Raw genomic sequence first — 12,257 nt, forward strand, 5'->3', positions numbered from 1 at the left:
CCAACATCTTCTGAAAATTTCATGTCATTAGCACCTCTAGTAATATATTTACTGAGAAAAATGTTGACGTGTTCAATACTTATTTTACCCGCTGTAGCTAAGAGGATATTATTAATGAGTTTTTTAGTAACAGTGAAATGTGTACCCTTGTGTGACTTTTCTTAACATTTTATTGAGAACACAGTGAACTCTTTCTTTTTTCCATTTCAACAGATTTTTTGGTGGGGATCTATGCTATTATTTATAATTTGTGAAGATAAATCTAAATTTGCGGGTTAGAGCCACACAGATTAGAACCTGCATAGAAAACTGCAAGTGGTGCATCTTTGGATTCATGTTAATTTTATCTGAATTAAATTAGACTAAACTTTTCTCCAAAGCAGAAAGCAGAAATGCATTTCTGCGAGGGTATGAGACTGCATTGTTAGCCTAAAGTTAGTAACACAATTCTACAGAAAATCCTAGATGTATACTACAGTCATACAGTTTTGGTTTATAAAGATTTCAATAATTGTGTGAAAATGCAACAAATCTATCCAGCTGTGTTGTCAGCGTTGAGCAGATGTGTCTAAAAGCACTAAGACATGGCAAATATATTTATATTTTCTGTAAATCTCATAAAGAGATAAGTTTTTGCTTCAACATTTGGCAAAAATACAAATCGCATACCAGCGATAATATCTAGATAAGCTACCAAACCACAAATATTAAAGATGTTAGCGCAAAATGTTAAAGAGGAAGACATGTATGGTTAAGACATTACATTTCTTCCTCTTATGCAAAACAAAGCTGAGTCAGACAGTCTGCATTACTGCATTCATGTCTGCCAGTGTCAGAAAAACATGTTTTACAAATATAAGACTTAAACTGAAAAGCTAACTTTTTTTTCCTTGCAGAACAATGGGCGTCATCTCAGCTCCTTTTGAATCAGCCTGTAGACTTCAGAGCCCATGTGCTTCCATTAAAACAATACTCTTCATTTAAAAAATTAAAACACGGTAAAGGGATTCAAACAGACAACCATTAATGCACTTTTGCTCTTAACTAGTTCAGCCAAGACAGGAAAGGATGTAGTACCAAGTAAAATATGTTTGAGCTGTTTGACGTGTCACAGAAACTAGGACAGAAAAAAAAACAACCCTGTAATGTTCATATCTGTGCTGACTTCACCCTGTGGGAAAGGCATGATACCATCTTTAACTAACTCCTACTAGACTGCAAAGAGCTTCATGGCCCACTGCTGCACGATGTGACCGATGACAGGAGCTGACTGTGTAACAGGTGCGACAGTGTCGCCTCTTTGAGACATTTTAACTGACAAACTCCAAAAGAAGCCAGAAGGACCAGTTGGCCATGGCCATCCTCTGGGAAATATTGCAGCAAGATTAGATAAAAACAGACTTTACACCCCACTCCTCCCCAGGCTTTTAAATGCCTCATTCTACCTAAACCACCTGAGAACTAAGTGACATTTTCAACACCCTCCTACTATTCTTATTTCTACTAAATCTACTATGATTACCATCATTTTGTGTTGTGACATTCAGAGTTCACTATCAAGTTGTTCCACAATATAATCAAAACATTATTCCCAGTGTTCATATTTATGTTTCAGCTTTGCTACATCTGGAACCAGGGGTCTAACGAAACAATGATCCACATAGATAGATCAGTTAAATGATGCAATTACATCAAGCAAAACAAAAACATTGATCAATTTCGTCATCATATGCCTGATGTCGATTGATATATCGATCGCAGACTTGTGAACTGAATCCAAGGATTTTGTGATAGAAAAACATTGCATCATCATCCAAACAAATCAACAGAATATCGTATTGTGATAAAGTTGGTGATTAATCTATTCAGGAAATTACATGTTAAGGACATTTCACAATCACTATTTAAGATCCAATAAAACAAATTTACAAGTACTTTTGTGCATAAAGGTCATTTAAAAAAACAAGTAGCTGTGACTGTATTTGGGGGCTTGGTGCACATTAGTAATTGTAAAAAGGTCAATGCATACATACACTCATCTGAGAGTCCACGCGTTCACCACCACATATACAGAAGTAATGTATGTCTTTAAAAATATAAACTCCAAAGTCAATTAGGTATTTTTGTTGTTGGGCATACATAAAAGAAAGCAGTCATTAAAAATGTGTTTTTTCCTTCACTGTTATTTGTGCTCATGATGGGATTAGTCATGACTTCTCAGACTGAACACATCCCTCATTTCCTGTAACAGAGAAAATCTGTAAAATGGACCAACACGAACACATTTGAAAGTTTTCACTGAGTTTAATGCCCAGTTTGTGTGTCACACAGTAACTGTACTGCTCACTCACACGCAGCCACAATTGATCGGCTGCCGTTCACCTCCAGCGTTTGTTTTATTTACTGATCGATCCGTTTTGAAGCAGCCGGATGAAGGTCGGTGGGCGGAGGCAACAGAGCTCAGCAGGCCGGGAAACAGACACGTGGTGCTTCTCCATGGCGCTCGGCTCCTTTCTTAAATAAACTAACAAGAAAAGTGCAGCAAAAACAGGCTGACACGGATTGTTCCTTCAGACTTGAATGTGCCCTAACTGACGTGGCGGAGGAACACTACAGCCAGTGAAAAAGAAGGCGAAGAAGAAGGCAGGCAGGCAGGCAGGCAGACTACCGACAGTAACTTCAGTTTATTTCCCTAAAGTGTAATTGTTTTAGCGTGTTAAAGTGACACACACTTAAAACAGCAGCTGCACATAATCACAAACTTACCTCGGCTGCTTTTCTTCCACCTCCTCAGCGGCAAGCGAGCTCACTTTTTAGCTCGAAAAGCAAAACATGCTYATTCTGCCACGTCTAACTCGTCCAGAACCGGGTCAAAGCTGGGCAAGTCGGGTCAAGGCTAAGGTTTACAGCCCGGCAGTGGATGTGATGTGAACAAAGCCGATCAGACGATTTGATTTTGGCCTCCACTTCTACTTTTCCACTCCCGTTCGTCTTCTGCTTCTGGCAACTCTGTCAGGGGGCGGAGCCAGGTATGTGAAGAGGCGGGGGCAGAACTAGAGTGGGGGTGGGGCCAAAGTATTTAACCGGAAATTATGGACAAAACAAACAAACAAACAAAAAATAAATAAATAAACAAAATAATTAATAAATAAATAAACTGATAAAGCAATAAAAGCTATCAAACTTGAAATTTGTCTGAATTTTCTGAAGCATTTTTATGTTTTTATAATAAAGTCTAAATTTAATTATTGTTTGGGGTTATTATAAACTTTAAACTATAACTATATTATAAACTATAAACTATAAGCATGTTACAAAACGGCAAATAGGATATTCCTTGCCTTTTTTTTATTTATAGCAACCAGTTATAGACAATCTACCATTAAGAGTTCAGAATATCTCTTGATCTTAGCTACAAGTTATGCTTTGATGCCCTTCAAGGCTTGATTTTCTCCCCAAAAATTACTCTACTTCTGTTGACTGTCATCCTTGCAGCTTTTTGTCATTGTTTTAGAGGAAGAGAGAACAAAGCTGGCCATTATGCTCAGCTTTGACTCTTTTTACATTAGGAGATTATTTTACCAACGTGCACCGAGAGTGTCCAGATTGTACTCGTCAATGTTTGAACGTAAACAAATTATCTGTAATTGTTGGCAACACAACTCTGCTGATAATGTGCATTTATTACATATTATTCAACAGGTCTTTGGTTCTGAATGATGCGTATTTTATCGCTATAGATGAAAGACCGATCGAGAAATAAATTTAATATTATGCTATTAAATGTAAGATGTTTTGCAGTTTTCTTTTATCTATGACATATTGGAAAACATACTTATATTGCTGTTTGTTTTTTTTTTGTTTTTTTTTTGCTACTGCTTCCTGCAGTATTTACCTTTCTCTCACTAAAACACAAACCACCTATGTAGACGGAAACAAGATGGTTACCTGAAAACACAAAGAACATTTTTTTCTGGCAAAAGCCATCAAATGCYATGACAAAATCAGCTCTCACGAGGTCTGGCCCAAGAAAACCTCGGGTGCAGAGGAAAGGTTCAGTTGGTTGATCAATAATTAATAGCACCTCTCAGCCGTCACATCGCAACATCAGCAGTTTGGAGGATTCAGATGTTTTTAGAGCCTTTGTTGAGAAAATTAAATCAGGCATATTAAGAAAAAAAATGTCCGATATGCTTTAAGAATCTTTGTGAGGTGCAAAGAAATGGAACCAATGRGGCAACGAAACAGTTTCTGAAGTCTTGGTGAGAGAGAAGTCTGATGTAATAGGTACTGTGGCTCCTGACACAGCTGATAATTTATTCAAAATTCTAGACACATCTAGGCGTTGATGATGACCCCAAACACCTCTCTGAGTCTGGAGAGTGTACTCTGATTGCAGCATCAGGAGACCTCACCTTTACAATCAACTGATGAAACAATTTAGCACCATTTCTGCAAAAGAATACAAAAAAATCACCTTCCCAATACTCTTGCTTCCATCTCTTTTTTTACAGCACAAAGATTTCTTAGCATATGTCCTCACTTCCTGCTTGAATAGTTTTCATTTCTACCAACGAAATTATTAACCAGAGATCATATATTTGACTTTCTGTCATTTATTGCCTTATCAGTTATTTATTAACACATTTACTCTGTCTTTATTCAAATGTGTATTAAGACGATGCTCAGCCACAAAAGTCACAAAGATCAATAATTTTCTCAGCATTTGTCTGCTATTTATTTGTTTTACGAGGGGCAATGTTCTGAAATTTTTTTCACCAAAGCTAACTTTAAAGCACTAAAATAACCCTGTCAACACATGAACATTCTTCAACAGACAACATGAGTCACATTTTACCATGTTGCTCTCATCATTGACATTCCACAGCCATATTTGGGTTCATATATTGTTAAATATTGTCACCTGGTGGATAAGTGACACACATATGAACAAAATGTGACAGCTTTCACCCTCAGCTGTTAACAATAATGTTGATCAATAACATTTATCGACCACAGTCAGTGCTTCTAAATTTAGCCTATAAATTTAGCAAATGCTAATCCACTAATACATTCTAAAATTAGCAAAAGCTCTAAAGCACTAATCAGGAAATTAGTTCCCCTATTTGTGCTTTAGTGCTTAAGGGGAACTGTGCCCAATACTGGTTAACCATTTATATTAATGTTACTGTATACTATATGCAGTGCCATTGTAGGGGTTTTGGGTATATTCTAAAATAGATAATTTGTGAATTATTTAAATACGCAAATTATCTTACCTCGAGGCACCACGCTCTTAATTTGATCAAAAACGAACCCAGGAAAGAGACGAAAACCTGTAACTTTATTGCAACCAGTCTCACAATAAATGTACCCAAAATCGTTTGATGAGTTCTTGTCCTTATCAGAACCAATAATACTTTATCAAGACACAAAAGTGAGATTAGTTTATGTTGGCACGTTCTCTACGGGCCATTTAATTACAGATTAAATGTATTTACAGCTATGGTGAGTAAGAATTGATGACATGTTGAACCAGGTAAAACTGACAGAGTTTGCAATCACAAGTGAATAAACAAACAAACAAACAAACAAACAAATAAAATAAACACTGAGAGGTGAGTTTGAGGTTTGGAGTGAGGTGAGGTGATTTTTGCTTTTAGCTGAGGGTTTAACTAAGGGGGTCCTAGTTAAATTAGGGAGAAAAATCGTTTAGTTTACCAAATCTCATACAAAGATAAGAATCAAATTACGTCTGAGCACCTGTGTGTCACCAGGACAAATGTTCACTTTTACCCTTTTGTTCTGCCTTGCGGGCACCAGGAGGGGGAAGTCARCGATTGAAGGTCATCTCTGGTGGTCGTCTCCCAGACTCTTCATGCAAGCTGGATGTCAGGCGGTCTGCCTGTAAAATTCGACTGGTCCCGTGATCAGAGAAGGGGGTCACTCCCTGGTGACAACGTGGTCCGGTCCTCCCCAGGCGGCTGCAAGACTTCTTAATTTGATTTCAACTTTGTGGAGAAAAGGAACTAAAAACGACGCACGAGTTACAATTAGCTTATTTAACTTCTATAAAATCAAACTCAGATGTTGAGTCGATATTAAACGGTGGCTGTTCGTTCAACCCAGCGGGAGATGCAGAAGGGCCACCATCCTGCCCAGCCCATGGGGAGGGGCTGGCAGGCAGGGCCTCTGCTGAGCTTCTGGAAAGCTGTTTCTGACTTCAGATGTTGAAAAACTCTCTTTCTCTGTCTTCTTCTTCTGTCCTTGTCTTCTACTTTGTCTTCTAAGAGATTGGGAGTGCGCTAAGCTTTTTAAAACATCTGTTATGGGTGGAGTCAAGGTTTTAGTTGGCCAATAAAAATGTTACACCTTATACAGGAAAAGTTTTTTAACAAATCAAATCTGTTTTGGCGGGAAAACTTTACTTCAGGACAAAGAAAAAGGGAGTGTTTTAGTTTAATTATCTTGCATCTAATTAAAGGGARAGACATCTGCTTGCCTCAGTAAGGTTAGAGTGTCACACTTAATTATTAAAGATTCAAGTCCTAAAGTTTCTAAGGATTAAATCATGGAATAAAACACACATCTTCTTCAGGAAAACATTTCATCAAAACAATTAACACCACAATACACACAGCTATTGAATAGTTAACTAAGCAAAACTTAGTAGATCCTTTATGGTCTTTTTAGTTCTTTTCTGTAAGAAAAATGGATTAGATGACATTCTTTGCAATAAGACAGAAAACATTAGATACACAGATTCCTTTATATTTTCTCCTTTTTCACATCTAATGAAGAATGTACAGTAGGTCCTTTGTTCTCAGTCACGCCGAAGAGTCTGGTTAAAGGCATTTATGATCCCTTTGAAGAGGAACCAACAGACAGTCCTGCGCTTATGGGGGATGGAAGCAACAGAACTTGTGGGGTTCGGAACAGGAATGTGGCAATTCTTATCTATTAAGAGTAAGGCGTCAGGACGTCTGGTGGGGGTTTGTGTAAGAGATGTTAATTCGAGCCACAAAGGAAGTTCCATGCAAAAGTCTTTAGAAAATAGTCTGAAGTCAAAGTGGAGGTTTTTCTTCCTTCCTGAGCGTTGTCATAGGAACAAGTGAAATCTAATCAGAAATGATTATTTATATGCAGGAAAATGCTACATCATTTATATGATAAATGATGATGATGATGATAATGATGATGATGATAATGATGATGATGATGATGATGATGATGATGATGATGATGATGATGATGATGATGATGAAAATACAACCTGTTGAACCTTCAACCTCACCTCTCAGGTGATGAAAGTTCTGGATCTTTTACAGCAGGATCCTCTCAAGGAGAGACTAGGGGTTAAAGACGCTGTCCTCTGCCTTCTCCATACACCTACCTGGACACAGGCAGTGCAGATATAAACATGATTCTCTGGGAGAATCATTCTACTGCCAAGTGAGGGTTAACAAATATCATCCCGTCTCAATTCTCAATGTTGTCAGCAAATTGATTGAGAAAACAGTCTATGAGCAACTCAACCAATATCTCACAGATCACAAACTTTTATATGAGCTCCAGCAGGTTTCAGACCCTCTCACACAGACACATGCTTACCTCCACTGATACCTCCACTGATTTTATTAAGTCAGAGTAAGATAAAGGCAACTTCACAGGTATGGTCCTTCTCGGAAGCCCTGGGGCTCCAGAAACCAGCTGTAAACTGGTACAGACAGTATGTAGAAACTGGTGGCGTAACATCCACTACAACAAAAGTGCTTTGCGGAGTCCYACAGGGTTCCATTCTTGGACAATTACTATTCCTCATATATGATAACGACATGTCTGCTGCTGTAAACTGCAAGCTCCTATTATATGCAGACGACTCAGCTCTCCTCGCAGCTGGTAAAGACACCTTAGAAATTCAGCAATGCCTATCAGAACTTCACTCTATCCACAAATGGCTTACAGACAAGCTATCTTTTCATCTTGGAAAGACAGAAACAATCCTTTTTGGATCCAAAAGAAGGCTCAGTGGTAAAGATCCACTGGACGTTAAATTTGATGGCCACCCCCTCTTMTGCAAACCAAGTGTTAAATACTTAGTTGTGGTACTGGCTGAAACACTCTCAGGCAGTCAAATAGCTGCACTGTCATCAGAAAATCTAATGCCAAACTTAAGTTTCTCTACAGGCAGACAAGACAATTCAACATTTCAAACCCCACACCCCCCCTCCAAAAAAAAAAAGAGCTAATCTCTTCTCTCATACAAAGTCATTTTGACTATGCATGTGCCTCATGGAATTCAGGCCTTCCCTAAAAAACTGAAAACTCAGCTTACAGACTTCACAAAATAAAATCCTCCGGTACTGCCAATCCTCATACACATATAGGTAACTTTGAGTTTGATCAGGTTCAATTACTTCCAGTTCACCTCCGAGTAAAACAACTGAAGTTAAATCACATTCATAATATCCTGTACGGTAAAGCTCCTTCCTATGTTAAGGCCCTGGTCACTGTAAATGAAAAGCGCCACAACACCCGATCTGGCCCACTGTCTCTGTAGTTATCCCTACCTCAAAATCTTTAGGTCAGACTTCTTTCTGCTATTCTGGAGCCAAAGCATGGAATGATTATTATTATTATGATGCTAAACGGTGTATTGACTCAGTCAAGAGAATTAAAGGTAAAAGATCTTCTACTCAACAGTCTTCATGAAGAGGAGTTAAATTCTAAATGCCCTCAAACTCATAAACTCGTCTTTTCATATTCTTATCTATTCTGTCGTACCAGCATACCTTTCTGACTGTAAGAAACTTTTTTCCCCCCCCTCTCCATCATTGTAGCCTACCTCGCTTCTTATCATTGTGTCTCTATTCTCATAAAACTCTGTCACTCAATTTTTGGACCACAATGGAAACAAGTGATTCTCACTTTCTTGTGTTATCTAGAAAGTACTAAAAGTAGTACTAATAATGAATGTACTCGATGTGTATGTACATGCAATATTACTGCTAAATAAAATCAATCAATGAGGGAAGCACGTGGGCGCGCGTCACGTGACCACCAGCACGTCGGACAGCAGCTCCATCCTGCTGCCTCTCCTCCACCTCCACCCACCACAACAGATGGAGCGCATCTCCGATCAGCTGAAGCGGGGACAACTGCACAACTGTGAGGAAGGGTTCAGCTCCGAGTTTTTGGACCCGTCGCACCTCCGCATCTCGGGGAATGGAGACAGAGAGGACTGTCCTGCTGGTTCCCGGAAGTCTGGAAAAAATGAGATGAGGATGTTTTTTTTATTTATGTATTTATTTATCTATCGGCTCAGGAATATCGCTGTTCTTTCCGGTTTGTGGCGCAGAGGTGGTCAGAAACAAAAGTGGTTCAATAGAAACATGAAAATATACAAGTTTTTTTTTTTTTTTTTTTGGAAGCTGTTTCTGGGGTGCATGTGTGAAACAAAGCCCTTTCAATCTAAGCCACAAAAGAACCAGATTTTTTCATTAAATTAAAGAATAATAATAGAAATCATAAATGATTTAGTTCCTTTAAAACTGCACCTCCGTCAGACTCTGATTTTCCCAAGGAGGTTATATAGAACATGTTTATAATAATACAAAAAACATAATTGTTCTTATCCAAGTCTTTGGATTTTCCACATCAGGCAGAAAACCTTGGACAGCTCCTCTTTGTTTTCTCTTGGACAGCTTCTGGTGGATACCTGTTTTCTGTCTTCTAGTTTTTTTATTCTGAACCTCCACAGAAAATGCCTGCATGCATAAAAAATACTAATCCTTCCCCATTGGTCGGACAGCAGTGCACATGCTATAACAACAGGATATGCAAAGAGCTGTGGGCTGATCTGACAGCCTATCATATTTCAAGCATGCTTCTCTACCAAGATTTGTATTTTTTTTAACCAAATGTGCTCTGTCTGCTTGTATCAAAAGGTTTAAATGACTGAGAATAACAGTGGTGATAATAATGATGACTATGTGATAAAGAAGGAGCAAACAGAGCCAAGCTGAGGGTTTCTTTGTCTCCAGCATGCCTGTGTAATAAAGCAGCTTGAAGCATGTTCAAGTATCGGATCCAGATGTTGTTCAATGAGGTGCTGCTGCTGATGCGCTCCGATCCGAGCAGGAGGGCTGACCCGGGCTCCAGCACGCACATCAGGATGAGGGGCTTTGCCATCGGAGGCTGCGGTTGGCCGCAGATGAGCTGCTCTCATCAGGCTGGCGGTGAGGACGAGGAGGACGATCACGGGTCCAAAGCCCGGCCGCGCTCTCTGGCTGTTGAGGAGAAAGAAGGAGCCAAAGCCCAGGATGGGGCTCTGGACGCAGGTTCCCCACGGAGTCTCTGTGAGAGCGGGACGCGGACGCCGCAGTGCCGGATCTGCTTCCAGGGGCCAGAGAAGGTGAAGTTCTTGTGTGCATGAGCAGGAAGGGGAGCAGGTCTTTGTTTGAGTGAGTTCCTTCTGTAGTCAGTGGTTAGTTCATGGAGCCGTCAGCAGGACAGATGGTTCTTGGTTAGAAACCTCAAACTAACAGAAAGAACACTGGAGCGAGCTGAAGAGCTCTTGGGAACCCAGGCAGTCAGGGGAACGTTTGGACTAAAACAAAAATAAAACACATAGTGTTCCTGGAAGGAGTAGATGCTGCGTTTATGTCAGAGTTTAAATCTTATGTTGAGAAAGCTGTTTTGCAAGACGTCACAAAACGAACTGCTAACAACAAATGAATTGCTTTAATTGTCCATTAAGATAAGTGTATTGATTTACTGGTTTGTTTGTTTGTTTACATAGTTGCTGGTCCCACAGAGCTTTAAGGTTTTTATCTGTGTGTATTCATTTGTTTGAACCAAACACAAAAATAGATACACTGCAGTGAATTTCACTCAACTCATCTTCATTGTGGTAGTAGCTGAGAGTCATTCACAAAACATATTCCAAGCCCTGACAGATGTGGCAACGTCTCATGAGATTGTGCATTAGGTTGTCTTCAAGGTTGAAATATTACTCTACCTGTATCATGGAACTAATCTGATCAGATTTCAGAGTAAAGTTTTGGAGTGCCTGAGATTTAACTGAGAATCAGACGTGATCTAAAAATATCAAGGAGTAACAAAGGGCGCCGGTTAAGAATAGTCTGAGGAGAAGACGCCGCTTTGTGTTTACTCTGATGTGGAGAAATACAGTTTGTAGAAAACGAACCGTTTGGCTGACTGAAGGAGGCATGAGTGGAGTAACAGTGGGAACCAATAAAACATTAATGCTTTTTGCATTTCTGTCCACAATGTGCTGACCTGAGGGAGCAAAGGCTGAACAGGCTCTGCTGCTGGTCTCTGAAAGTTTTCCTTTTACCTCCTGATAAAGAGCTCGCTAGTTGGTTATAATCAAACAGAAAACACATCAGGGGGCTCGTTGACAGATGAAATCTGCAGCAGATGATCTTTGCACAGCACAAGACATGCAAACCGTCACACATATTAAACAGAAAACATATTGATGGTGTATTAGAGAGTTTTAATGTTTCCAGCTGAGGAGGAATCCTTTTCATTTGATTGGGAAGAGTAACAGGAAGTTTCAAAATAAAAGCTCAGTTTCCCTTTATGTTTATTTACTGTATCCCTCACAGTACTTTATCGTATCTGATCATTTCTAACACAACTAGAAACAATTACATGTAGGATAAAGTCCAACATGTTTAAGGTCCAGAAGCTGGTCCAGGATTAATTGACTGCAGGGAAGTTTCATAATATGTTTTTGGGCCTGTTTTATTACCAATAAAAGGTTCAAAAGTCCTCACCAAATAATGAGAATGAATTACGTGCAGAGAATGTCCTGAAAAAGAAAAGAAGAGACCATCAAGACACATTTCTGATATCCAAATTCAGGAGTTTTAGAAGATCAGATGACTGAGCCGGTATTTTCAAGGTCTGATCTTGGAAAAATCTCATACAAAACAAGCTCGGAGTACGTGTTGTGAAAGACTCTCACATTACTACCACAGCTTTAGCTCAATATACTGTATGTAAAACTGACTGAGTTATTCCATTTATGGTTTGTGGAGATAAAATATTTTATTAACAGGCAGGCACTTAAATGTGCAAAAACATTATTGTCCACCTTCCCTTTTCAGTGGCGGGCGATAAAAAAAACAAACGTGATGAGAAAAACCCTTTAACACTGTGGGCTGACAGAGAAGTGTGTGTGTGTGTGTGTGTGTGTGTGTGTGTGTGTGTGTGTGTGTGTGTGTGTG

At 39.3% G+C, this 12,257-nt stretch overlaps 2 protein-coding genes across 3 annotated transcripts in view; one reads left to right on the forward strand and one right to left on the reverse strand.

Annotated features, from left to right (window-relative positions):
- cdk4 (cyclin dependent kinase 4) overlaps positions 1-3,013 on the reverse strand; it is an 8,609-nt gene extending 5,596 nt beyond the window's left edge. For both annotated transcript variants that reach the window (XM_014009177.1, XM_014009176.1), the window contains exon 1: positions 2,767-3,013. The gene's annotated coding sequence lies outside the window, so the exon portion shown is untranslated. The remainder of the gene's footprint in view (positions 1-2,766) is intronic.
- Positions 3,014-8,891: 5,878 nt separating this feature from the next.
- The window catches only part of LOC106518079 (E3 ubiquitin-protein ligase MARCH9), a gene marked incomplete at its 3' end in the record, with an annotated part of 5,952 nt that continues 2,586 nt past the window's right edge, over positions 8,892-12,257 (forward strand). Inside the window, 1 exon segment of the mRNA XM_014009178.1 lies at positions 8,892-10,414. Within this exon segment, the coding sequence (XP_013864632.1) occupies positions 10,073-10,414 (342 nt within the window).

Source organism: Austrofundulus limnaeus, unplaced genomic scaffold (assembly GCF_001266775.1).
Source record: "Austrofundulus limnaeus strain Quisiro unplaced genomic scaffold, Austrofundulus_limnaeus-1.0 Scaffold55, whole genome shotgun sequence".
In the NCBI taxonomy this organism is placed as follows: Eukaryota; Metazoa; Chordata; class Actinopteri; order Cyprinodontiformes; family Rivulidae; genus Austrofundulus; species Austrofundulus limnaeus.